Source organism: Chiloscyllium plagiosum, chromosome 9, assembly GCF_004010195.1.
Source record: "Chiloscyllium plagiosum isolate BGI_BamShark_2017 chromosome 9, ASM401019v2, whole genome shotgun sequence".
Classification (NCBI taxonomy): Eukaryota; Metazoa; Chordata; class Chondrichthyes; order Orectolobiformes; family Hemiscylliidae; genus Chiloscyllium; species Chiloscyllium plagiosum.
The window spans coordinates 51,808,372-51,836,326 of NC_057718.1; the positions used below are offsets into that span (position 1 = coordinate 51,808,372).

General features: G+C 40.3%; 1 protein-coding gene across 22 annotated transcripts in view; it reads right to left on the reverse strand.

The window, feature by feature from the left end:
- The window catches only part of nrxn1a (neurexin 1a), a 1,882,581-nt gene that overhangs the window by 1,003,148 nt on the left and 851,478 nt on the right, over window positions 1-27,955 (reverse strand). For all 22 annotated transcript variants that reach the window (XM_043695934.1, XM_043695933.1, XM_043695910.1 and 19 more), the window contains one exon: window positions 10,376-10,814. In XM_043695934.1, the coding sequence (XP_043551869.1) occupies window positions 10,376-10,814 (439 nt within the window). The remainder of the gene's footprint in view (window positions 1-10,375; window positions 10,815-27,955) is intronic.

Here is a 27,955-nt window from a genome sequence, read left to right on the forward strand (position 1 = left end):
TTCCCCATGGGAGACTGATTAGCAAGGTTAGATCTCATGGAATACAGGGAGAACTAGCCATTTGGACACAGAATTGGCTCAAAGGTAGAAGACAGAGGGTGGTGGTGGAGGGTTATTTTTCAGACTGGAGGCCTGTGACCAGTGGAGTGCCACAAGGATTGGTGCTGGGTCCTCTACATTTTGTCATTTACATAAACGATTTAGATGTGATCATAAGAGGTACAGTTAGTAAGTTTGCAGATGACACCAAAATTGGAGGTGTAGTGGACAGTGAAGAGGGTTACCTCAGATTACAACAGGATCTGGGCCACATGGGCCAATGGACTGAGACGTGGCAGATGGAGTTTAATTCAGATAAATGCGAGGTGCTGCATTTTGGGAAAGCAAATCTTAGCAGGACTTATACACTTAATGGTAAGGTAGTGTTACTGAACAAAGAGACCTTGGAGTGCAGGTTCATAGCTCCTTGAAAGTGAAGTCGCAGGTAGATAGGATAGTGAAGAAGGCGTTTGGTATGCTTTCCTTTATTGGTCAGAGTATTGAGTACAGGAGTTGAGAGGTCATGTTGCGGCTGTTTCGGACATTGGTTAGGCCACTGTTGGAATATTGTGTGCAATTCTGGTCTCCTTCCTATCGGAAAGATGTTGTGAATCTTGAAAGGGTTCAGAAAAGATTTACAAGGATGTTGCCAGGGTTAGAGGATCTGAGCTACAGAGAGAGGCTGAACAGGCTGGGGCTGTTTTCCCTGTAGCGTCGGAGGCCGAGGGGTAACCTTATAGAGATTTACAAAATTATGAAAGGCATGGATAGGATAAATAGACAAAGTCTTTTCCCTGGAGTCGGGGAGTCCAGAACTCGAGGGCATAGGTTTAGGGTGAGAGGGGAAAGATATAATAGAGACCTAAAGGGCAACTTCTTCACGCAGAGGGTGGTACGTGTATGGAATGAGCTGCCAGAGGATGTGGTGGAGGCTGGTACAATTGCAACATTTAAGAGGCATTTGGATGGGTACATGAAGAGGAAGGGTTTGGAGGGATATGGGCTAAGTGCTGGCAGGTGGGACTAGATTGGGTTGGGATATCTGGTCGGCATGGACAGGTTGAACCGAAGGGTCTGTTTCCATGCTGTACATCTCCATGACTCTATGACTCTAAGTTAACGTTTCTGGTCTAGTGACCGTTTATCAGAACTCCCAGTTAACTGGGCATGCACACTAAGGTCTCTCTGATCATCAGTGCTTCCTAGAGTTTTCCCAATCATCATGTATTCTCTTGCCTTGTTTGTCCTGTCCAGATGCATCACCTCACACTTATCCAGACTGAACTTCATTTGCCAGTGTGCAGCCCATCTGATTATCCCATATATATATATATATATATATATATATATATATAGATACATATATATATCCTCCTGTAATCTAAGGCAACCCACCTCACTATTTACTACTCCATCAAGGTTTCATATCGTTTGCAAATTTACTGATCAACCCATCTACATTCATGTCTGAATCATTTATGTACACCACAAACAGTAACGTCCCCAACACTGATCCCTGCATAACTCCACTGGATACAGATTTCCAGTCACAAGTGTCACAAAGCTGGTCCATTTTTTTCTAAAAGCTGTTCTTTTTCTCAAGGATACTGTGTCCTTGGGTTTTTCCAGAAGGGTAATAAAACAGTCCCGGCTCTGATTAGACTGGTTTGGTACAGAGATTAAAGGATATTGAGAGGCATTTTTGTTTTTATGTCAACAGATGAGACTTCAGACCAAAGTGGTCATGTTTTAGAAGTGACCTCTATAATGAAAGGGGAGTGGTCAGGTCTCTAGCTGAGCAGTTCAGTCCAGAACTAGTTAGGAGTCCAGCTGTGTGGAAACAGGTTGCAAAACTCTCTCTCTCTGCCCTTCTAACTTCAACCTGTATGCATCTGTTCCTTTATGTTTTTTTTAAGGGGGTTTGCTTATTGGGACTGTTGTGCATTTTCAGGACAGCATAATTAAGTCTAGTTTGGATAGACTGAGTTCTGCAGGAGTTCTTTATTTTGTTCTTTGTGTTCATTGTGTAATTGTGTGAATAAATGGCTATCTGTTTTAAAACCTAGTAGCCAACATGGCTAACTTACTCCAGATAATTCTCACCGTACACATACCGAAACAAATTGCAAAGTTATGGTCTAGGTTGCCTGCTCAAGAATGTTTTGCCAGTGTGCAGCCCATCTGACGATCCCATATACATATATCCTCCTGTAACACAAGACATCCCTTGACATTCTGCTTTCTGCCTATTCTGTATCCAATTTGTATCCTTGGATTCTATGTTACTTTGGCTATCAGTCTCCTGTATGGGACATTATAAAAAACCTTGCTGAAGTCCAAGTAATCTATGGAATTTTCAGGAAACAATGGTTCCCTGATTCCATGTACAGGATCAACAGAGTTTGAGTGAAAAAACAATCAACTCTATCTGCATGACACTGATGTTTTACATCGTCAGTGCTACAATAGCTGATATAATTACATATTGTAACTTCACATGTGTCACAACCCATGAAATCAAACAAAACTCAAGGACACAATAGAAACTGCAGCAGACTGTTTAAGAAACACTTTCAAATCTGAATATGAAAGAAGATGGTCCCTTTCTTCAGAATTGGTGAAGTTAAAATTTCATCTCTCTGCCGTGCAAAAGGAAATGAAAGTTGAAGAGGAAAAGGCCGATCTACTAGTTCAGTTATAAATCCAAATTTGAGAATACCATCTTTGAGATGAAGAAGTCTTTAAGGAGTTTCTTCAATCATCTCACAAAATTGAGTTAAGAGCTAAGACAGAAAAAGGAATAGGATAAACTACAAGCTCTGTGTCATTAATACATGAAGATCTGTAATAACTCATATTTTAACCATTCCAGCCTCAGCAGGAGCAGTGAGGAAAAGTTTGGCTTGAGCTCAAAGCTACGCTGATAAAAAAAAAGACAGACCTGCAAAAATATCACACACAGCAAGGAGCTATAATTTTCATCTTTTGGAAAAAAAATGCTAGCAATGACACTGTAGTGAAAGAACTTAAGCAGGACATAGAGCAAGTCAAACAACTGCTGAAGCAGCAAATGGAAAAGGCATGGGCTTCCAAGAGCAAAAAGAAATTGAAGAGGCTGAACAGTTCTTACAGTGGGTTGTGAAGGAGAACATATACTAGACAAAAAGGCGAAAGCTTGGTCAAATTCAAAGAATCTAGAGTACTAAAACAAAGCTTTAAATAAGTTGGAAGCTGTTAAGGAATAAAACAGTAAGTGCCATGAGGATTTGAACCATTCAAAATAGCTTAAGCAATAAGATCATCCACCTAATCTAGAACAAAACATGGTTGTACAGCATTGGGATCAGTACCTATAATCCATGCCAATATAAAAAGGAACAAGTGACATTATCACTGATGACTGTAGCAACCAACAGAACCTCCATACAAAGTCACCTTAACAAATTCCAGATGTATCAGGAAATTACCCATACGTTAAGGAGACACTCAGGCTCAGTTTTTCTTGTAAACATTTAAACTTATTTTTAAAAAGGAGAGTGATGCTGTATGTGCACTTTGCCTTTAAGAACTCCATGCTCTATGCTGATACAATGTTATGACTGCCTGGGAATTAATCTGCTGTGACTTCGCAATTCACCTGGACCATCTCGGACACCTCCCTCCCCTTTCTGGACATCTCTGGCGATTGACTCAACACAGATATCTACTTCAAACCCACCAACTCTCACAACTACTTGGACTACACCGCCTCCCACCCTCACCCTATCTCATGTAAAAATGTGATTCCTTACTCCCAATTCTTCCGCATCCGTTGTATCTGCTCCCAGGAGAAGCAATTCCACTCCAGGACAACCCAGATGGCCTCTTACTTTAAAGACCACAATTTCCTCTCTCACATGATCAACAATGCCCTCCAACACATCTCCTCCACTTCCCGCACTTCCACCCTTGAACCCCATCCGTCTAACTGTAACAAGGATAGAACCCCACTGGTCCTCAACTTACCACCCCACTTATCTCTGGATACAGTGAATTATCCCCTGCCATTTCCACCACTTTCAATCAGTGTCCACCACCAGAGATATATTTCCCTCCCCACCTTGATCTGTGTTCCGCAGAGACCATTCCCTCCGCAACTCCCTTGTTCGGTCTACACCCCCCGCCACCCACCCTCCATTCGCTTGCTGCCACAAGAGGTGTAGAACCTGTGCCTGCACCTTCCCTCTCACCTCCGCCCAAAGCCCCAAAAGATCATTTTACATATGGCAGAGATCTTCCTGCCCAACTACCGCATCTACTGTGTCCGTTGCTCTTAATGTGGTCTCCTTTACATTGAGGAGAGGAGATGCCAATTTTGTGGAACATTTCAGGAATGTCTCTGGGACATACGCACCAAACACCCTCTGGCCGCCCTCTGGCCGACCACTTCAACTCCCCTCCTAATCTGACAAGGACATGCAAGTTCTGGGTCGCCTCCACCGCCAAATCCAAGCCACCCAACAACTGGAGGAAGAACACTTCATCTTCCGTCTTGGGACCATCCAATCACACAGCATCAACGCCAACTTCACGAGTTTCCTTATCTCCCATCCCCCCACCTCATCCCAGATCGGATCCACCCTCTTGAACTGTCCTACCTGTCCATCTTCTTTTCCCACCTGTCAGCTTTACCTTCCCTCCAAACCTATCACTTTCACCCCCCACCTGCACTGACATTGTGCCTTCCCAGCTACCTTCTTCCCACCCTCACCCTCCTATTTATCTCTCAGCCCCCTTCGCACCCCTTCCCTGAGCCCCTCCTCCACTTTCCTGATGAAAGGTTGAAACCTAAAACATTGACTCTCTTGCTTCTCAGATGCTGCCCGACCTGCAGGAAGAAAGGAAACACCCAAGTGGCCAGAGACAAGCAGTGCCCTTCTCAGAGGGCAATGCTGCATGATCAAACAGTGAAGGGGAGGACAAGGACTAAATCAAAATAGAGTTGGAGGGGGAAATAATACACTCCACTCCCTGCGGTGCCCACCTCTCCCTGAACAGCTCAAGGATGTTGGTGGACACTGCATGCTCCTTCTCCAGAGACACCTGGGCTCTAACGTAAGAGGGCAGGCAGTTGGCCCTACCGACCCCATCCACGGCATGCTGCCTGGACCTGTTTATGGCCAGTTTGGCCAGACCCAGGAGCAGATCCACGAAGAGGTCCTCAGACCCGCCCTCCCCCCTCTGTACCAGGTGCCTGAAGATCAGGAGTGAGGGGCTGAAGTGCAACCAAAAACAGAGAAGAACGTTTTTAAGAAAATCAAAAAGGGTGTGCAAGCACCCATACCCAATATATGCATTGTTTATGGAATCCAGAGCACCACAGAACAAGCAGTTGGGCTGGGAGTCTGTGAGCCACCGCAATCTGCGGTTGCAGGGGACCACTGCGTGCAGCATCCTCCACCCCAGATCCCCAAGAGAAAGGGGGAGGAGTCCCATATAGAGAGGCCTCCATTGGGGATCCCCACCACCCAGTGATGGATGGGCATGCCAAGACATGTCCAGATGGTGGATGAGGGAGGATCGTGGACGGTGTGAAGCAGCAGGCTGTACAGGGCCCATTGTGATACATCCCTGAGGGGGACAAAACTAAAATTCTGAAGGCAGCTCAGGTTGTGGGGAATAGGTGCCCGGGGGAAGTACGGGACCTTGGGGCCAATGTGAAATTCCGTCCGGGCAGGGGTAAGCGCAAACGGGATCCCACCGCACACCTGAGCATCCTCCAACTGGTGCACTACGTCGGGTCCGAGCACCGCCGTTTTAAGGCGTCGAATGGCAGTGGCCACGAACTGGGCACCTACCGCTGCCCTGCTTGCTATGTCCTTTTTTATTGTTTTAAATATACAAGGCAATTCACTTACTCAATCCCTAAAGAATGAATGATCATAAGACCATTAACACATTCCAATCTGCAAGAACCTTCCGGGATCTAAAATTTTTTTTTTAAATCATCAATTATTTGGTGTAATTTGGAATAATCAATGGGCAGCAAGGTGCTCAATGGTTAGCACTGTTGCCTCACAGTGCCAGGGACCCAGCTTTGATTCCAACTCCTTGAGCAATTTGGGCAATGACAAGAAATGTGAGAAAATATGGTAAAAATCAGAAAAAAAATCAGAAATTCAATATTGATAAAACAAGTTAAAAATTTTCCCTAAAGGATTAAACATTAAATTCTGAATTTTTCTAATGAGCCATGTCTACCTTAAATTCAATGCTTTTGCATGTTATTAATGGCCCCACTTGCCTCATTTATATGTAGTTTCAAATTCTCTCTTTTTCTGAGAAACTAGATACCGCTAAATTCTCATATGAAAGCCACAGGAGTAACCTGGGGGCATCAGCTTGCTGCTTGCGTGCCCTTGCCTTTGTCCAATTCTGTCACTGCAAGCTCCAAGGACATTTCTACCTCCATCCTTTGACCAAGCAAGTCAGCAGCAGCAAACTGCTAGCCTCATCACATCCTCATTTGTGCTCCTGGACCAACTGGCAGATAACTTTTACCCTTCGGGACTTTGCTTTGGAGCTTGGGACTCCCTTGATTTTAGTGCTTTAGCCAGGTATGCTGTGCATGCTGTGAAACAGACATCTGATGCATCTACACATTTTATGACTCTTAGCTGGATGTCTTACCACTTACTCAGTTTATGCTTGCTTGGAGGCAACTAGCTTTGCATTGCATTAAGAGGAGAGGGATAGATGGACCCTTGTCACAGTACAGAGCCCTTTGGTCCTTGTGTCTGTGCCTAGCTATCTAGACTAATCCTACTTTCCATTTCAAGTGGTCATCCACATTTCTATTAAATGTTGTCGGGTTTCCGAACTTTACTGTGCTTCTGGACAAGGCATTCCAGATTCCCATCTCCCCAATTTAGTGAGATGAAGCAAGTGTGGTTATAATATTGTACTGCTAATATTGGGAATGGCATTAAGCAGGAAATCTGAGGTGTATGAACTAAATCTGTATTTATGGGGTGGCTTTTAACTGCAAAGAAAAGGGTGAATCAAATCAGTTACAATATCATAGAGGAGGAATTTCTCAAGTGTATATGGAATGATTTCCTGGACCAATATATTGAGGAACCTATGAAAGACCAGGCCATCTTGTACTGAGTATTATGCAATGAGAAAGGAATAATTGGTACTGTAGTTGTGAGAAACTCACTGGGGTGAGTGACCATAATATGATAGAAGTAAGGCAGATGATTCTGAGAGTGGGGTCCTGAATCTTAATAAGGGAAACAATGATAGTATGAGGAATGGGTTGTCTATAACGGATTAGGAAATTTTGCTGAATGGAATGACAGTGGATAAGCAATGGCAAACATTCAAAGAGTCAATGGGTAAACTCCAAAATTTATTTATTCCTGTTTGGCGCATGAGTGCAAAGGGAACAGTGGTCAAACCATGTCATACAAGGGAAGTTAGAGATAGTACTAGATGCAAAAATAAGGCACACAAATTGTCAAGAGTAAACAAAAGACCTGACGATTGGAAACTGTTTCAAAGTCAGCAAAAGAAGACCAAGGAATTGATTAAAAAGGGAAAAACAAAGTATGACTGTAAGCTTGCGGGTAACATAAAAATTGAATGCAAAAATTTCTATAGTTATCTCAAAAGAAAACGATTGGTGAAAACTAATGTGGGTCTCTTACAGTCAGAAATGGAAAGATTTATAACACGAAACAAAGAAATGCTCATGAACTAAATTCATACTTTGCTTCTGTCTTTACATCACAATCATTGGCAGTCCGTTGCAGACAAAAGTAACTCTCTTCCACTCTCAGGGTGATCTGTAGGTGGCGGTACAGACCAATGTACAGACCAACAGACACTTAAGGCACAAGGTGATCATGGGAAGAGCTGGGGCAAGGGGGTGCGCTTTGTGTAGCAGTGCACGTCTTTTGATTTTTTTTGTCTGGCTTCTGTTTTTTTTCCCAGTGGTAAGTCTCAAAGTACTCGACGCCTTCGGATCCTCCTCATCCACTTTGGGCAGCCTTAGGCCAGTGACTCCCAAGTGTCTGTGGGAATGCCACACTTACCTATGAGGCCTTGAGGGTATATAACACTTCTAAAGTAGCCATTCCTAGTTCTTCAATGTATTGCTCCAGAAATGCATCTTGTACACACTGAAGGAATTCACTCTCCACAATGTTAGTGCTGAATAGGTTTACCAATGTATGATTAGATTAGATTCCCTAGTGTGGAAACAGGCCCTGCGGCCCAACCAGCCCACACCGACCCTCCGAAGAGTAACCCACCCAGACGCATTTCCCTCTGACTAGTAAGTTGTCCATTATTCCTGTTTTACACATATTACATGCATCTTTAAATTCCTTAGTGTAATGACACTCAACCTGACCACTTTAGCTTGGTAGCCTATCAATACCTTCTGCCAATGTTTGCTTCCTTTTGCCATCCCTTAGCTCCATTCAAATGATTCTACATCTTGTTCCAAAAACCCTCTCGCAACTGAACTCATCCCTTATTAAGAGCACTGCCCTATCATCTTTAAATTTTTTTGCCTACCTTCATAAATGACGAGTCACTTTGGAAATGCAATTCCTACTCATTGTCACCCTGTAGCCATATCACATAATGGCAATTAAATCATACCCATTTACCTCAATTTGTGCTTTCAAATCCTCAATAGGATGTTGCATGCATTCAAATAGGGTACTTTTAATTCTCCCTTCTTAGTATTATTCCGTGTTCTGATCCGATTTGATAATTGCCTTTGCTTTGTCTGTCCTATAATTTCACAATACTTTTCTACTTCCTGTTACAAGTTTATCTTCCCTCCAATACCTCCCTCTTGGTCCCCATCACCCTGCCCTCCCAACTTGAAACATGTTTGCTCAGTTAATCACTGAGGTATGTCTCAAACAATAAACCCACTACTGGGAGAAAAAGTATGACTTTGTGGAAAAATAACAAATACTACCAAATTGGTTCTGCTTTGTACAAATGAGTAATTGTCATCCAACAGTAAACACTTGCAGACACTGTTTTAACTCGGAAAAATATTTTTCCATGTAACTTTTCCCAATTTGCAAGATACCTGCAATTCAATTCTAATTTTAGCTTTTTATCTTGTAAAATGGTCCAGAAAGGTTTAGAGAGCAAAGTTTGCCCTCACAACCCATTTTCTTTTGCCTTTGGAAACCTCAATAAAGCAGTTATGGCAGATTAAGTTTCTCTTTTAGAGTCACAGGCTTTATTGTAAGCTCTAGCTAATCTAATTCACTGTCCCCAGCTTACATGCCTGCAGATTTCCAGTAAGCATGTTGGACATTATCATAAGTAGGTACTGTCTAACCCGTGGCCTGGTAAAAACCAAATACTCCAGTAAAGCCTGAGATCAGATATAGGTGTTTCATGGTCTGTTTATATTGACTATTCAACAAAATTAACTCCCTCAGCTTAAGAAAGACGTCTAATTTGTCTTTTGAGAAGGTCAAATAAAAGTTTGATTAGCAATCATATTATTGATACAATTGGGGGATGGAACATCAGCTATTTGTTTTAATGCTTGTTTTATTATCCTGTAAACACAAATCCAAGAGAAACATGGCTATTTTTCAAACAACTATGAGAAACCCTTAGAGGCCATGAACAAAATATATCTTCGAGTCATTGATTGTCTGCTTCCAAGGCAACTACTTTTGTTTAGACAACACAAACAATAATTTAATAGATTGACTATTTTCAAAAACTCTCAGAGTGAAAATTTCATGGGCACGCAACCTTGTCAATTAACTCAGAATGTGAACAGTTATGATCTCCACAATTGCCGGAATCTGTCTGTGGTATATCTCCATTGCAAAGAAGTGGATGGAACTGAGTTTCTACAAAATGTGATATTGGTGATTTGGACGTTAATGCTTGGTTCTACCCACTACCCAAAACATCCAGAATACAAAATGCCAGATTCTGACCACTGCTGAAAAAACTTTGCAATACTTCCACCAATATTTTGTTCAGGTGGCAAGTTATGTTATCTCCATGTGATTTTTTCCAACAATTTTTCATTTTTGCTTTTCTTTGTGGAAATCAGTGCTATAGCAAATAACATAGCTCAGGTTGGGGCCATTGGAAGTCCTGGGTTTGGGAATCCCACTTCCTGAGGGCTTGGCATGGGAACAGGCTTTGTCTCCAAATCAAGAAACTGAAAACCCTTTAACAATATCCAAACTAAGGTGTAACATAATCTGCTTTCTCTCCCTTTGTCATTTAGCCCACTGGATTTTATGGGTTTTTTAAAATTAAAAAGTCATCAATAAAAGTTAGAAAATCTCACCTGATCGTCCATCTCTCTGAAAATCCACGTGATACCACTCTCCATCATTCACCTTCCTTTGAGTGGCTTTTGTTTTAATAGCACCAGATCCCATGTCTAGCAGAAGGTATAAGTGTCCATCAAGCATTTCAATAGCAAAGAAGTCGACTTTCACTATTCGGGGATTTTTGGCATCTTTTTGGTGTCGTGGTTTGCCATGACTAAAAAGAATCAGTCCGTTTGGTTCAGTGGTGCGAAAGTCAAATGAAATAGAGCCCGTCTTTTTAGCATTCCACTTTGGTAGTGAAATAAAAGATTCAGGGGTCTCAAATGTGATTGGATCTAATGTTGCAACGTTCTCACATTTGAAGGCCACCATTCCGTGAATCTTCATCTTGCGATCTCCTTGCTTGGCGAGCCGTGATAATTCCAATCGGACATCATTGTTTTTGTAAACAACCTACGAGTGAAATAATAAGGTTAAAAATTGCTTCCAGAATCCAACTTTAAGCAACAGTACACTTGCTGAAGATGAATTGCTGTAGTTAACAGAGATTAAGAAAGGAATGTTCTGGGAGAGAAAAAGCACTTTTTAAAAATAAAATAAGAAATTGTAGAGTATACCACAATGTCACAAATTCATTGATATCCCATGTTGGCTATTTAACAATGTCAGACAGTGGAGCAATGTTTTCATATAAAAGGATAAATTAGACCAAATTTTCCAATGGGTGGTAGTCTCATGCAGAGATTCTACACAAGCTTACAACTCCATCCCTTCTTTTTCACAAACAGGAGATTCCAATCAAGCCTACTTCAGAAACATGGAACCATACTTATATTCTGATTGTTCTCTCATTGTACAGAACTGTCAGAAGAAGGCAAGTAATTTCTCCTTCTCACAATGATTTTCTGAAACTTCAACATTCAGAATCACAGTCACTTTGATAGCCGCTGTCAAATGGTAAGCACATAATAGCAAGTGTGATGCTTGGGTACGTAAAGAGTAGAGTCAAGTACCCTGTAAGTAGGGTACCATTTGGATAGGGGAATGGGTGCCAGGTGGGTAGGATGTGAAGTGGGTAGCAAATGGGTCACCAGGGGTCAGGTTGCTAGGTGGATGGGGAGTAGAATGTCAAGGGTTCGTGCACAAGGTGCTCAGTGAAGTGATGCAGTCTAAGGGGAGGTCAGGGTGGGTGAAATAAATTGGGTCCAATGGGGGAGGGTCAGCATTAGGTCCAAAGGGGGTTAGTATGATGAGGAGCTTGGTGTGGGATCAGGTTCTTGGTGGTTTCAGGTCTATGGATGGGGCAGAACACTGGATGCAAAGAAGGGCAAGGGGTGGGCAAAGGAGCATGTGAGTGGGTCCACAGCAAAGTAAGGGGGATCAGAACTGGAAAGGGGGGATTGGGGGCATTTGCATCCTCAGCAGGGAAAACTGGTTCAGCTCCAGGGGCAAGGAAAACTGTGTCAGGTCCAAAGTGGGAGAAGGTAGTCAAATCTGGAGTGAGGGTATGGGAGGCTGGTCCACCAGTGGGGGAAGAGGGGTCAGCTCCCTAGGGTTTTGGGTCTGAAAAGGGGAAGGCCGAGGCTGGACAGATGGGGAGGACAGGTCAACTCCCAAGAGGTCAGCACCTGAAGAGGGGGTTGGGACTGGATTGGGGGATGAGAGGAGCAGGCTCAGAGCATAAGAGAGGAGGTGTTGGGAGTTCAATAAAAATCAATAGCTTTTGAATTCAATAGAAATCTAGAAATAAGAATCTAATGATGACCATGAAGCCATTGTCATTGTTAGAAAATCCCATCTGGTTCACTAATGGGAAGGAAGCTGCCTATATGTGACTCCAGATCCACAGCAATGTGATTGACTCTTAACTATCCTCTGGCTAATTAGAGAAATGCAATAAATGCAATGATCTCATTCTGTGAATGGAAAAAAAGGTCGGATTTGGTGTGGTGCAAATTGGAATATGTGAGGTAATATGGAGTCAGTTGAGTAATTAGGAATGAGATTGTGTGTTCAATAGACTAACATTTCCTACTGTGTAGTGAATCTCATCAGAACCTGCTGAATTCACTAATGTAAATGGAGACCTTTGAAGAGTTCCAAGTGTAGTGGAATTGCTCAGCAAAATGTTCAACGTCAAAAGCAATTCCTTTGGAATCTGCTATGATGGGGATTCCACAGGGTCCCCTTATACATTACACCCCACCCCATCTCTACCAGAATAACAACTAAGGTTATTAATAACAACAGTGGTAAGGAAATTATTAGAGAAGAATTTTAAGGACAGGATTTATTAACATTCAGGAAAGAATGGACTTAATAGAGATAATCAGCATGGCTTTGTGCAGGGGAGGTCTTGTCTCACAAATTTGATTGAGTAACTGCCAAGGATAATTAATGAGGTTGGGCAATGGATGTTGTCTATTTGGACTTTGATAAAATATTATCAAAGCCATCATAAAATCCGGGCCATGAAAGAAGTTGGAGCATAGATTTTTTTTCTGAAAACAAAATTAAAATTGCTTGAAACACACAGCAGTAAAAAAGAACATGAGAAAGAGGAGCGTAGTGTTGGAGTGTTTGTTCGCAGAACCCTGCTGATGGGCTTGAACTGAAACATTCACTGATCATTCCCTTTCAGATGATGAGTGAACAATTCAATGTTTCCAGCACTTTACTGTATTTTGATTTGAATTTATTGTGAGAAATTACTCATGTGAGTCTCAACTTCAAGCAGCCATACTGAACACTTCATTTCTGCCTCTCCAATAGTGAAGACGGTATAACAAAATGCTTACCTCGCATTATATTCTATACTCTCCCTGCTAAAAGTAACTTGCACATTAAGATGTAAAATGGTGTGTGTGCATACTTTACTAAAATGCAACATGATTAACCCGGTATCAGTATCCCTCACGGCGGTAGCAGTGAGCTATGAGAGATGGCGGCAGAGGTGATTAGCGAGGAGGCGGCGTTTGGGGCCCAAGCCTTGTGAGCAGCAGTGAAGCCTGGCCTGTCCAGGTGGGTAATAGCCCAGCATGGGTGAAAGCATACCCAGCATGGGGGAGAGCAAGCCCTCTTAGGGAAGTCCAGCTTGCAGCATCTGCAGGCCCATGGCACAAGAAATGACTAATGTTTGACATTTTAACTTTATTTCTTTTTTTTCTACTCTATTTTCCAAAGATTATGGTGCTGAACTTTATAAATTATTTATTTATTTTTCTACTTCTGTAACCAACATTTTGTACTGAGATACTTTGTACCTAAGATGACACCATGTATGGCAATATTATATACTTTTTGTTGTACTCTTGCACCCTGTGCTTGAGTACACGTGACAATAAAACCTAAAACTTAAAAAAACCTGAAATTTTACATGGTCTTCTGAATATTTTTTTTAAACTGGATTCACCATGGAAACAAATATATAAACCATGTTTCCAGAGTAATGTACGTATGAAAAGAAACAAAACAACAATATCATTAAGCACTATTTAACAAGAATTAATGAAAGGAACAATTACTTTCTTTCTTCTTCTTTCCTTCCAAATTTCTCCAAATAGTCTTTTTGGCTTATTTCTCTTTCTGTTGGAATATCCTTTCATTGCCTTTTCCATTATCTTGACTCTGCTTTCTCAACATTGATGTCGGAAAATAATCAATGTTTGTTCCTTTGTTCACAAAGGAAAATTGGGATATTCCAGAACATTATAGGTAAGTTAGCCTTACAACAGTTGTAAGGAAATTATTAGAGAAGAATTTTAAGGGCAGGATTTACTGACATTCGGGAAAGAATAGACTTATTGGGTCATCATGGCTTTGTGCAAGGGAGGTCTTGTCTCACAAATTTGATTGTGAAAGTGGCAAAGATAACTGATGAGGCTTGGGGGGGGTGAATGTTGTCTATTTGGGCTTTGATAAAATATTTGACAATGTTCCACATGGTAGGCTGGTCCAGAAGATTAAGTCACATGGGATACATGGTGGGTTGGTAAGTTGGATAGAAAATTAGCTCGGTCATAGAAGATAGAGGGTAGTATGGAGGCGTGTTTTTTTTCTGACCGGATGTCTGCAAGGATCAGTGCCGGGACTTCTTTGTTTGTAATTTATATAAATAATTTGGTTGAAAATGTATGTGGCCTGATTAGTAAGTTTGCTGATGAGATGACAATTGGTGGAGTTGTGGTTATGTAAAAGGATACACTAGGATATAGGTCAGTTGGAAAGCTGGGCAAAGGAGTGGCAGATTGAGTGTAATCCAGCCAAATGGAAGGTGATTTAATTTAAGAGGTCAAATACTAAAGTACACAGTAAATGGAGGGCCCTTGGAATATGCAGAGGGATTTTGGGGTGCAAATGCATAGGTCCCTGAAAGTAGCAGCACAAGTGGACAAGATGGTAAAGAAGCTGTACAGCATGCTTGCCTTCGTCAGTCAAGACTCTGAATATGAAAGTTAGCAAGTCATGTTGCAGCTGTATAACACTTCAGTTTGGCCATGTTTGGAGCATTGTGTGTAATTCTGATCAACAAACTACTGGAAGCAAGTGGAGAGGGTGTAACAGGGAGTACCAGGATGCTGCCTGCTTTGCTCTAGTTTCATCAAATTCTTCATCCCAGTAAATTATCTGCAATGATATCAAGCGAATCTCTCTTAAATGATCATTTGTTACCTGAACACAACTAACAACTTTAAGATAACTCCAAACACATATTTCTTATTACCTCAATGGTCTTTCACCAGGACTTACTAAACAGTACTGAACTGTCTTAGTTCCATGCCTGAAATTAAGTTTGTCTTACTGTTCACTTACTTTGCGACTGATACAAGTTTAAGGAAAATATGCCTTGTCCTAGGAACATATTGAAAAACTAAATTGTAAGGCAAGTAATGTGGGGTTACACTGTAAGAGAACAGAAAGTTGTCTGACCTGTGTTGGAAAAAAATATGGAAATTATCATCCATTTTATCATCTAGCAAATACTTCTTCAAAGGTTGCTTTACAAACATTACACTGAACTCAGAGACACCATTGGATGCTGAGTGACAAGTTGCCTCTGAAGAGTATTTGACTCCAATCAGAAATATTTCAAACTCTTCTAAAGTAAATTGTGGTCTATCATCTGACACTAACACTTCAGGAAACATCTTTTTTGGATAGTAAAGCAAGAAATTTAGAAATAGGGCACAATAGCGAAAAGATAGCAAGACAGAGTATTCTTGAAGTCTGCTGCCTACTTTAACAGAAAGCTGAGTTCGTGAAGGTCATCTGTGACAAATTGTCTGTGAGAAAATGAAGTGGCGATATGTCCAAATGGTAACAAATCATGGAATGTAGAAAGTGTTGCGATACAATAACACATATATAAGGACATCACTGAACATAACTATGTGAGGTTAGTGACTATTTATTGTTGGTCGAAGAAGGCAACTTCATATGAGACTGTAGATAATTTGGGAACAGGAGGGAAATAATTGACTTGGCGCCAGGATAACATCCAAAGATTATTGAAGACATAGAGTCATAGACACCCCATTTGCCCATAATAAGGTCAAAGTGGGAATGTTCACTGAAGATTCCACAATGTTTAGTACCATTCGCAACTCCTCAGATGCTAAAGAAGTCCTGTCTAAATATAGAAAGACAGTATCCATATGTGGACAGTATCCATATGGATACATCCATATGTATCCATAGCATGCAAGCCACATGCTATTTCCAGCAGACACTCACTTTACCTATCAATATCAATCTGTATCCTTGCAATGTCCTCCTTACAGCATGGAAACACACCCTTCAATCCAACTAATCCATGCCAAACATAATCCCAAACTAAACTAGTCCCACCTGCCTGCTTCTGGCCTATATCCTTCCAAACTTTTCCTATTCATGTATTTTTCCAAATGTCTTTTAAATATTGTAATTGTACTCACACAGCTGAAAATCAGGAATGAAGAGAAGGATTTGGTGAAATTCTAATCACCAGGGAAGTGGTACTGGGAAAACTGTTGAAATTGTGGTCTGACAAGTCCTTGGGTCTTGTTGGACTTCATCTGAGGATCTTTGGGGTGGTAGTAGCTGAATTGATGCTAATGTTCTAAACTCGGCTAGATTCTAGAAAGATCTTATTAGAATAGAAAGAAGGATATATAATTCCTCTATTCAAGAAGGGAAGAAGGAACAAAACAGGAAATTATAGCTCAGTCCACTTAATGATTGTCACTGGGAAGAAGAGAGAATCAATCTTTAAGGAAGTTACAGCTATGCAATTGGGAAAACTCAAGATAACTGGGATGAGTCAACAAGATTTTGACAAAGAGGCATTTTGATTAAGCAAATTATTGGAGTTCTAAGAGGAGTATCATACAATGAGCATAAAGGGATATTAGGCTTTCCAGAAGACATTTGACAAGGTATCACATAAAAGGTTATTCACAAACTAGAAGTGCATGGCAGAAGATTTACTAGCTGGCAGAAAGCACAGAGTTTGCAAAAAATATTCTGTGACCAATGGGTTCCCAGAGGGCTCAATTCTAGGGCTTCAATCTTTTGAGGCTCCTATGAATTGATGGAAATAAAGGAAATGAAGGCATGGTAGCTAAATTTTCAGATGACACAAAATATGTTGGGAGGTATGCTGTAAGGAGGACAGTGCAAGGTTGCAGACTGATATAGATAGATAGAGTAAGTGTCTGCAGGAGATAGCATGTGACTTGCCACATGTCAGCCCACATATGGATACTGTCTTACTGCATTTAGACAGGACTTCTTCAGCATCTGAGGAATTGCGAATGGTACTAAACATTGTGGAATCTTCAGTGAACATTCCCACTCTGACCTTATTATGGGCAAATGGGGTGTCTTCATATGGTAGCTGAAGAGTCCAATCCTTGAACAGTACAAGTACCACAAGGAGCTCACAAGGTATTATTATATGTCACTGTGATTTTATTTGGGCATAGATGTTTGGTGTCAAATCTGTGTAATAAACGGCCATCAACGTGATGTTAAACAGAATGTTACTTAGGAATTTTTGTACCTTCTATACGAGAGGCTATGAACTTGCTGCCGCAGCCTAGATCTCGCCGATATCTGATGAATCTCCTCAAGCTGCTCAGGAGAAAGGCTCTCTTGCAATTTTCAGCTATCTTTTAAATTGCAGTTCCTGTGGCTGGGCCTCATCTCAGCCCTCCTCCCACGTCAGTTTATTGCTTTCCTCACAAATTTGGCCTGGACTTTATTGTTCTTCAGGCTTCCTACAAAAGTGTACCTGAGGTGCATTTCTAAATCTTCTGGCATTTCCACATTGGCCATAAGAGATTAACTCCAGAACATAATTTGCTCGTCTTACTTGGCAATGGTTTCCTTTGACAGAAAGCAACTCCCAGTGCAATTTCATTTTTAAATGTGCATTAAAGGAATCCAGAATCTCATTAACTTCAGGCTATGCCATATTACAGGAGTTTCAAGGGAAGCAATGCTTGGATACTAAAATAGCATTCACCTCAATTTTCATGAAAGAAAACAGTTACTTCATCACTACCATCTGTTTTATTTGTTTCAATCAAGTAACTGTCCTTCATTAGTAATTACACCAATGCTCTTTGTTTGGACTGACTTCCTCCACTGTCTCCTATTGTGCCTTTTTCTTTCATTCAATTATGTACCATTCTGACTCAATGAGTTACTAATGGACATGATAGATACACAGTGCAATCTTTCCAACCACTCAAAATCAACATCAGGCGTTCTTAAAAGAAAGTGTCCCACAATGCTCTTCAGGTCTGAATATCTCAAATGCAAAAAGACATTCCATCAGGCCTCATCACCATATTTCTGTTCTGTACTATACTTAGAAAATATTCACTTAAGGGATTCAAATGCAAGCATTTTGAAGATGCTTTATTTACATCTCCCTGATGGAGAGGACAACACAAAAGGTTGTGTCAGGAAATGTTTGGTTCTAATACGTTAGGGCACATTTCACTTTGTATGAACTAGAAGAATACTTGCAATCCAAAAAATGGTCAAAAGGAATAATAGAAACACTGCAATACAACAAGGAAAGATCATCTGAAGAATGATTCTAAGGCAGGGTGGCTGTAAATACTGCCACAAATTGTTTTTGAAGTGATTTCAATTTGATTGGAAATTTGTTAATTACCTCATCCTTTTTAAGAAATAAATGTGCAAAATTTTAGCAGGGGACCAACAATGGCCCCCAATCAACCTCAGACTTGAAGGAAAGTTGGCTGTAAGAAAAGTGAACTGGGAAGCCGCCTGCAGGCAGACATTATATGTCACAGGTGGACTAAAATAGTGCTTGATGGGACTTCTGCCCCTCAGGAGAGAAGCAAGTTTAACCCCTTCTTCTCTTCTGGCCTGCTAGCCAATCAGATATACCAACAGTCCCAGAAGTACCAAGAGCTTGGCTGTGGGTGGTGCTGGGACTTTAACAACTGCTTTAAGGGGGCCCAATGGATCCCAGAGTGAGCTAATTGAGTAGCATTGGCCAGAAAGGATTTGGGGAGGGATTACACTGAAGTAGGGGGACTTTGGTATGCAGGTAGATAGGATCTACTGCTAATTGGGGACCAAGTTCCTGATGCATAAAGCACAGCCATGAAAAGAAATAGGCTGTAGACAGAAGTAGGTTCTGGATTAGTGGTGCTGGAAGAGCACAGCAGTTCAGGCAGCATCCAAGGAGCTTCGAAATCGACGTTTCGGGCAAAAGCCCTTCATCAGAAATGAGAGATAAGGCTGAAAGACTTACATTAATCTCAACCTCCTTTTGTGGCCCCCAGCATGACACACTCCAATCTTCAGCCAATTCAATGCATTACGTGCAACATAAGGACAATGAATACAATGGATACAGATATGGACATTGCCAATATTATGGCAATAGTACTGAAAAGTGGTGCTTCACAGTTGTCACATTCCCAGCTAAGCTTGTTCCAGGACAGCTACAAGACTGGTATACATCCATCAAATTGGAAAACTGCCCTTGTGTCAAAACAAAACAAGTCCAACCTGGTCAATTACATCCAATATCAATCCACTCTTCATCATCAACAAAGTGATGGAAGGGTCATCAACAGTGCTAGCAAACAGCATTTGCTCAGAAATAACTTGGTTGCTAATGCACAGTTTGGGTTTTACCAGAACCACTCACCTTCTGACGTCAGTATTGACATGGTGTAAGCATAAACAAAAGAGCAGAACTCCAGCAGTCACACTGGATGTCAAGGCAACAGTTGACTAAGTATGGCATCAAGAAACCTTGAGGAGGCAGTGAAAATTAGGAGAAAACTCTCTACTGATTGGAATCTAACCAAACACAAAGGAAGATGTTTGTGTTTGTTGGAGGACAGTGATTTTAGTCCTTAGACATCACTGCTTGAGTTCCTCAGTGCACTGCCAAATGCCCAATTAATTCAGCTTCTTCACCAATGACCTTTCCTCTGTCATAAGGTCAGTGGTGGGGACATTTGCAGACAATTGCACAATGTTCAGCATTGTTCATGACTCTTAAGTTATTGAAGCAATCTGTATTCATTTACAGCAAGACCTGGACAACATTCAGACTCAGGCTGATAAGTGGAAAGTAACATTTTCTCCCCGATATTTCATAGCTTTGAAAACTTATGAAGACTGGAAAAGATTTGTTTAAATTGCTTAAAAGTCTTATACTGATGAACAAAGTGACAAAGAGCCAAAATGGAGGATTAATACTGTTTTACTTCTTTATAGCCTTCCCCTCTTTTGGCAACAATACAGATGATTTGCACTATTTTTGTTGCTTCTCCAATGCGTTTGTGCTAGTTTTGTCGGAGAAATCGGTGTAGTGGCATTTTCATGCTTTTAAATATTTTCAGTGTCATATAAGAAAATTCATTTCAACTTCAAAGTGATTATTTTTCATTAGATTTTCTTCTATCTAAAAAATTGCTGGTTTGAAGAGTTTCTTCAAGAAAAAATTTTAGAAAAATATTTTGCAGCTTATAATGATTTTTTAACAATGAAAAAGACACTTGTTTGCTGAATAATTACACTTTTTTTCAGTTTAGTGGTCCAGAATTTTAGTATAAAGACATTTTCACTCTTCCTCAAGAGATTGCTTGAGCCCGGTGCTGACAACTGTTTTCTTCCAGATCGCACTTCAATAGCTCCTTCTATGATATGTTTTCAGGTCCTTACAAGCTTTTAAATATTTTTTCCCTCGCTCTGGTTGATTTAAGCTTTGAAAGAAAAGCTGCTCTGTAGCAAGAGGTTTTTCAATCTGAACTGTCTGGTTAATGTCTCAGCTGTTGTAAAAATGGTCACTTTATTGCTCCTTATTTAAAATAGCAACATTGTTGAATAACTTACTGGGGCAGCACAGTGGCTCAGTGGTTAGCACTGCTGCTTCACAGCACCAAGGACCTGGGTTTGATTCCAGCCTTGGGTGACAGTCTGTTTGGAGTTTGCATATTTTCCTCATTCCTGTGTAGGTTTCCCCTCTCAGTTCAAAGATGTTAGGTGAATTGGCAATGCTAAATAGCTCATAGTGTTCAGGGATATATAGGTTGGGTTCATTAGTCAGGGATAAATATAGGATAACACAGTAGGGGAATGGGTCTGGGTGGGTTACACTTCACAGGGTTGGTGTGGACATGATGGGCCAAAGAGCCAGTTTCCTCATTGTATGGATTCTAAAACCTACTTTTCTGTGTAATTTGTTTTAGTTTCTTTTTATTTTTTTCAGATTAATGGTGAATCTTTGCATTGCTGGTGATTTCTTCCCTCTAGACAGTAGTCAGCACCACTCTGCACACCTTGTTAGAGATCCAGGGATGCAGGTTCGATTCCACCCTTGGGTGACAGTTTGTGTGGAGTTTGAACATTATCCCCATATCTGCGTGGGTTTCCTCCGAGTGCTCTGATTTCCTCCCACAGTCCAAAGATGTACAGGTTAGGTAGATTGGCCATGCTAAATTGATCATAGTGTCGAGAAATGTGCAGACTAGGAAAGTCAGCAAATGGAATTGCAGTGTCTGGGGCTGAGTCTGGGAAGGGTGTCATTGAAAGGTCGGTGTGGGCTTGATGGGCTGAATCTCCTGCTTCCACACTGTTGTGATTCTATGATTCTAAGAGTTGAATGATTCTAAGATGGTTGCAGTTGATACTTGACTGCGACAGGGTCTTGGAAAAGTTCAGCAGGTCTGGCAGCAATTTGGAGTGAAGAACAAAATTAACCCTTTGAGTCCAATATGACACAAAAGTTCTGAAGATGAGCCATACTGGACTCAAAATATCACTCTGTTTGTCTCTTCACAGAGCTTCCAGACATGCAGAGTTTCTCCAGCATTTTATGCTTGTCTCAGATTTTCAGCACCCACAGCATTTTGCTTTTATTATTATGTGGTAGGACATCTTTGTGTAGATATTCCATATTAGTCAATGGATTTTATTAGTATTACATGTTGAATATTAATCACAGGGTAAATCTTCAGCAGAAGAGGTTGATGGTTGACTAACAAGTGGTAGTTTATTACATAAAGATATAAATTTACAGACTCTTGGGCTGATCAAAAACATGAATACTAGGTAAGAAATGTTATTCATTTCCTAAGTGATAATAACTAGGTTCATGTGATGTGATAGTAGTTTGAAAAACTAAACACCAATTAACAGCAAACCAAGTAGCTCCTCTCAGAGACAGTAATTTATATATTAGTGAGTGGAGCTTTTCCAAAGTTGAGAAGTTAACCCTTTCAGACCAATTGCCATATACAAATGTGTCAAAATCCAAAGATTCCCTTCCTAAAAGCACTGTGGGCATACCTACAGCCCAAGCACAGCAGCACTTCAAGAATGCAGCTCATGACCACCTTCTCTACGGCAATTAAAGATGTGTGATAAACATTGGCCTAGCCACTGAAGTTTTTATTCATGAACAAAAAGACAAAACCTGGCAGCTCAGCCTCTGAAGTCATTTGCTGATATTTGCAAGATCGTTGGGAAAGCTTATTCTTCATTGCAGATATTTAATAGGCATATGACGCCAGCATTAACGGCAATAACAGTCACGTTTTCAGATTGCTCAGGGAGCAGTCAGTTACTTGCTGTCCAGAGAAGTGCAGGTTAATATCTTTGAAGGCCTTCAGAGTTTGACAGCTGCCATTAAATTAGACAAATTCAAGTGAAATGAATGTACATCTTAGAAATTCGGCTTTCACTCTTGTATCAAACAAAAGTGCTATCCAAGCAGAAGGTGCAGCCACTTCCAAGAATCAAGGCACCATGCGAGAGGAACCACAATGTCTTTCATTTTTTTGTAACTCAAGAACAACCAACCACATCATGCCATACGAGCCTTCATATTGCATCAAAGAAGAATCATAACAGAGAAAGAAAGATGGGCACACTTAGTCACCTTACAAACAGTGATATGACTTAAATTCAAATATGAATTCCTTGTATTTTTTAGTCATTCATGAGGTGTGGGCATCATTCACTCGGTCAGCATTTGTTAACAATTCCTCATTGCCCAGAGTTAAGAATCAGCTATATTGTTGTGTAAGCGAGAGTCACATGTAGGCTAGACCAGGTAGATTTCCCTCCAAAACAAAGGCATTAGTGAATCTGATGGAGTTTTATAACAATCAACAGTGGTTACATTGGTGCCATTAAGCAAGCTTTTAATTTAAGTTTTTTTTGCTGAATTCTAATTGTATCTGCTGAGATGGGATTCAAACCCATGTCCTGAGAACATTAGCCCAGGGTTCTGGATTATCAATCCATTGGCATCATCACTACTAAGAATGGGTACTCAATTAATGCTCAGTTTTAAGGGAAATATTTGCAGTCATCAGCAGCCTCATGAATATTAATCCTGTTACTCATCAACTTCTCAAGAAAATACAATTATTATTTTAAAAATCTATACGCTTTTATTATTACTCTCCAATTGCCTTCTTAGTGACATGAGTCATCTATTTTAAAGCTCCTTACTAATTATCTGTTTGAGCTGCAATGATTTGCATTGGTGTAGTACAGTAATGTCTCATAGACGGCATCCTTCTATTTGCTAGGCCAGGCTGTCAGCTTTTAGGTGGATCCTGTGAGTTGGGGAAATTCTCAGCTATACAGGTCCACGTTGGGAAAATCTTGCTCAGGAAGCATAGTATTTATATACTGAATAGAACAGAATCCATACAGTGTCGAAACAGGCCATTTGGCCCAACAAGTCCACACCAACCCTCCGAAGAGTATCCAACCCAGACCCATCCCCCTACTCTATCCCTGCATTGCCATGACTGACACACCAAACCTATACATCCCTGAATGCTATGGGTTATTTAGCATGGTCAACCCATCTAAAGTGCACATCTTTGGACTGTGGGAGGAAACCAGAACACTCAGTGGAAACCCACACAGACATGGGGAGAATGGGTAAATTCCACGCAGTCACCTGAGGGTGGAATTGAACCCAGGTCACTGGTGCTGTGAAGCAGCAGTGGTAAACACTGAGCCACCAAGCCACCCAATGTGAAGCTGAGCCAGCCAACCCTGAAAAGAGTTTGGACACAATCACAAGGCTTGTTGGCTGCAGATCAGCTGTTTAAATTGCAGTTCAAAGTACTGTAATCTTTCAGTGTTATAACATTGTATTGTACTGCATTGGAGGGTGGCCATTGTCAGGGCAATTTACAGGGACATAGTTAAATAGAGGTTTGTCTGAACCATAGTAAATGCACAAGCATTGTTCTTGTACACAACTTCAAAGACCTAAACAGATCTACTTTAGTCATGTCAAGTGAAGCATGCTTTTTCTCTTTAGACCTCATTTAGGACATTTACCTGTTAGATAAGATTAAGCACCAAATAAACCCCTAATAGCTCAATTTATTTTACAAATGGAAAAGTAATAGTGAGATATTGAGAGGGAGTTGAGGAAGCGTATGCAAAGTGAAAAACACGTGTCTGATTTGTGCATCACAAAATGACTGACATTCGGCAGCAAGAATGTTCTACACTATTCAGTAAAGATTTTCAAAATTATATGTGGCAAGATTTTCGATTAAATATTGCAATTAAAAATGTGCCCTCTCAGGTGATGCATGCCATACAGACAAATATTTGTGCCGTTGTGAAAGAGTATTGTGCTTGGTTAAGTTAACAAGGAACACCTGTGCCTTCAGCCATCTATCCAATACATGATACCATCAAGTAGTCTTACAGTGTCAGATTTTGTAAAATGTGCTTTTTCATATACTTTATATACTTTTCTTTCTCCCAGGCTCTGCAAAGCAGTATTCATAGTATTAGGTTTAGTCATCTCATGTTAACAGTAATGGTGTACTGTTGCCCTCTGGCAAAGTGACTCAACATATTAAATAGGGAAACATTACTTACAAATCCTTTATGCAGCTGCACCTTTATTTCACCAACCATCAATTGGAAATGGTACAGCTCATTGGTCACAACATTAATTTAATTCTTCCAAACTAGATCCTCTTTCAAATTATTTTCACCTGTTTTGTTTGCTCCTCGACCCTGACATTCTACCTTTAACATTGTCAAGGCTGGTGAATAATTCAAATTAACATTGAACCTTCATAATTGTTTTAAATAGATTTGTTCACATTAGTTTTATCATTACAATTACTATTGCCATTAAGTGCATTCATCTCTCCTTATTTGACCTGCTGTCCAGATTTTCAGCAACTGCCAGTATATGCTATGATTATTTATTCAGATGTGATGACAAATTCAAAATTAACCAACACAGTTTAGTCAAACAATTATAGTCTTTTAAAAAAACACAGGAGTAGTTAAAACTGAGAAATCAAACTTAAAAGTAATTTGATGAGGTCAAGCAAATAGTAAGGAAAATGTTATTAATAATAATTGATCTTTAGAAACTATCTTTAGAAATGCATTTTCATTCAGTTTATTGCTTTCAGACAAGTATAATTTGTTTTTTGCATAAATCAGAAGTGACAAATCATGATTCTTGTGAAAAAAGGAAAAGGAAATCAATGTTTAATTTAAAATGACATTACGTGCACCTAATTCACAATGTACTTTGTGCTTTATGGATTGCAGAGTAGTTTTACAAGCTGTATAGAAGCAAGTCTGCTATTTATCACAAAATAGTCCTGAAGGAGAGAAAGCTTGCTTCAAATTAGGTTATCAAGTAAGATATGATGTCATTTTCATGCACCTTCAGCTGTTCCTTGAGAACATATCTTACATGAAACATTTAATCTTGAAGGTTTGTTTTGGATAAGTGGCAAACTCATTTGAATCTGGTTCTTTTCACCAAAGGCTAGATTTACTTGCCATCTCAAGAAGATTAACAGCAAATGTTGGAGAAATTCAGCACGTCTGGCAGTAGATGCTGAGATTTCTGAGTTTCTTTAGACTTTCTCTAGTATTTTCTCTTTACATTTCAGATTTTCTTCAGCCATAGTATTTTGCTTTTTCCATAAAAAAATGATATTGTGGTATAGTTTCTACATTGGGTGCAATTGGGACACATAATTATAATGAAAGCCAATTAACTGTCTTTCGTTAAAAGGCCAATTTCTTTGTGCAGTGGTGGGGGTGGACAGGAAGTGGTCAACCTCACCATTATTTCATGGTGGCTGAAGATCAGTGGTCATATTTGAGAATTATCCTGTTAGACATCCACTCTCTTCAAGCTAGCAGCAACAGTCTACCTATCTGAAAGGAGAATTTTGAACTTAACTGCAACCATTCCCCCTCATCTATCATAATTAGATATCTAGATTCACAAGCCATCACTCCAAATCCTCTCTATCACCTTTGACCCTCACTCCATTACCATAGCAACTCCTTCCAGGACCCTCAAGTCACCCACTTTCATTTTTGATCAGCTGTCAACTGATCTACCTTCAATAAAGATTCACCTTTCCTCTCTCCATGATCTGACTCTTCTCTGTCAGATAGCTAGGCACTGACTTCCCAAGACAGCAGCTACCTGAGCTCAGTCTTCTTTCCCTTGGTTTAAATATGATGCCCATACAAAGCAAGTAACTTTCACTCACTAGATAACTATCAGAAAGATGACCTTTCCTGTTTTTTTTGTTCACTTGTGTGACGTGGGTGATCCTGGCTGGCCAGCATTTATTGCCCAGCCTAGTTGACCTTGAGAAGGTAGTGATGAGATGTCTTCTTGAACTGCTACACTCCATGTGCTGTAGGTAGACTCACAAATCCATTAGAGAAGGAATATTAGGATTTTGACCCAGCAACAGTGAAGGAATGGCGATACATTTTCAAGTCAGGATTGTGAGTGACTTGGAGGTGAACTTGTCAGTGGTGGCATTCCCACATATTTGCTGCCCATGTCCTTTGAGGTGGTAGTGATCATGAGTCTGGAAGATGCTTCTAAGGATCGTTGGTGAACTTCTACAGTACATTTAATGGCTATTATGGACTGCTGCTACTGGGCATTGGTGGTGGGGGGAATGGAAGTCTCTAAAGTCTCTAAAGAGCAGCTTCCGTTGCCTGGTGTATTTTCTCTGATCCCTGACTTTCTTCCCCAGCAAATAGAGATATGAGTGCCCACAGCAGTACTCATACCTCCCAGGGTATGTGCTGTTTCTAAACTGAAATTGCGCAGTCAGTAACAAAGCAGAAAACAATTCCAAGGACAATATTAAGTATCCATCAGTGAAGAGAAGAAAATTTTGTGAATACTGATATTTAAAACAATATCAAAATTTGCTTTCATTATAGTGTAACTCATTGACAAAATTTTCCATTTCCCTACATAATTTACATAAAAGATAACTACATATTTTTATGACCTACTTCTGATGCCATGTCCATGTTTTGTCATCTAGTAAATCTAAAATTCAACCAATGTCAAGATATGAAATAAATATATTGCAGCTTAAGAGTTTTTTTTCATCAAACTGTCAGGATATGTTATGACATACTCCTGTGGCAGGTGGGACCCAAATCTTCTGGGCCAGAGGTAATAACGCTGCCATTGTACCACAGGAATCCCATACTTAAAGACTAAGGCAAGAAAACATAGGACACACAGGGAAAGGACACCAATTGCTGGATTACATTTTTAAAAATATTTTATTAATTTTGCTATTGGGTAATCTTCTAGTTGCATATCAAATAGCTAGGCACTTTGTTCTTACTTTTGTTTTAGCAAAGCTTTATAGGCATTATTTGTCACAAAGACTGATGATTTCTTTAATAGTTTCGTGTTATACCATATAACCAGTAATGCGTGTTATTATTACTACACTGCTAAAGATCATGAGTAAGTGTTAGCAACAGACTTGTAAGGCATTAGGAGACAAGACAAGACTGTAAAGGACAACATTCATCTATTTTCTATAATTTACTCCATTTTTGGAAACCACCAAAATTAAATGCTTTATGTGTACGATTCATAACCACAGAGGAAAGAAAATGTACAAAAACTCCAATGTCCATGGCTTAGTTGATCATTTTATTTCTATAACCATTGACTTCACTTTCCATCAAATATTCATCCAGCTATTTCTCCTTCAAGGAATTAATTAGCACTGCACCAAAAGCTTCTAAACTGAGTTTAT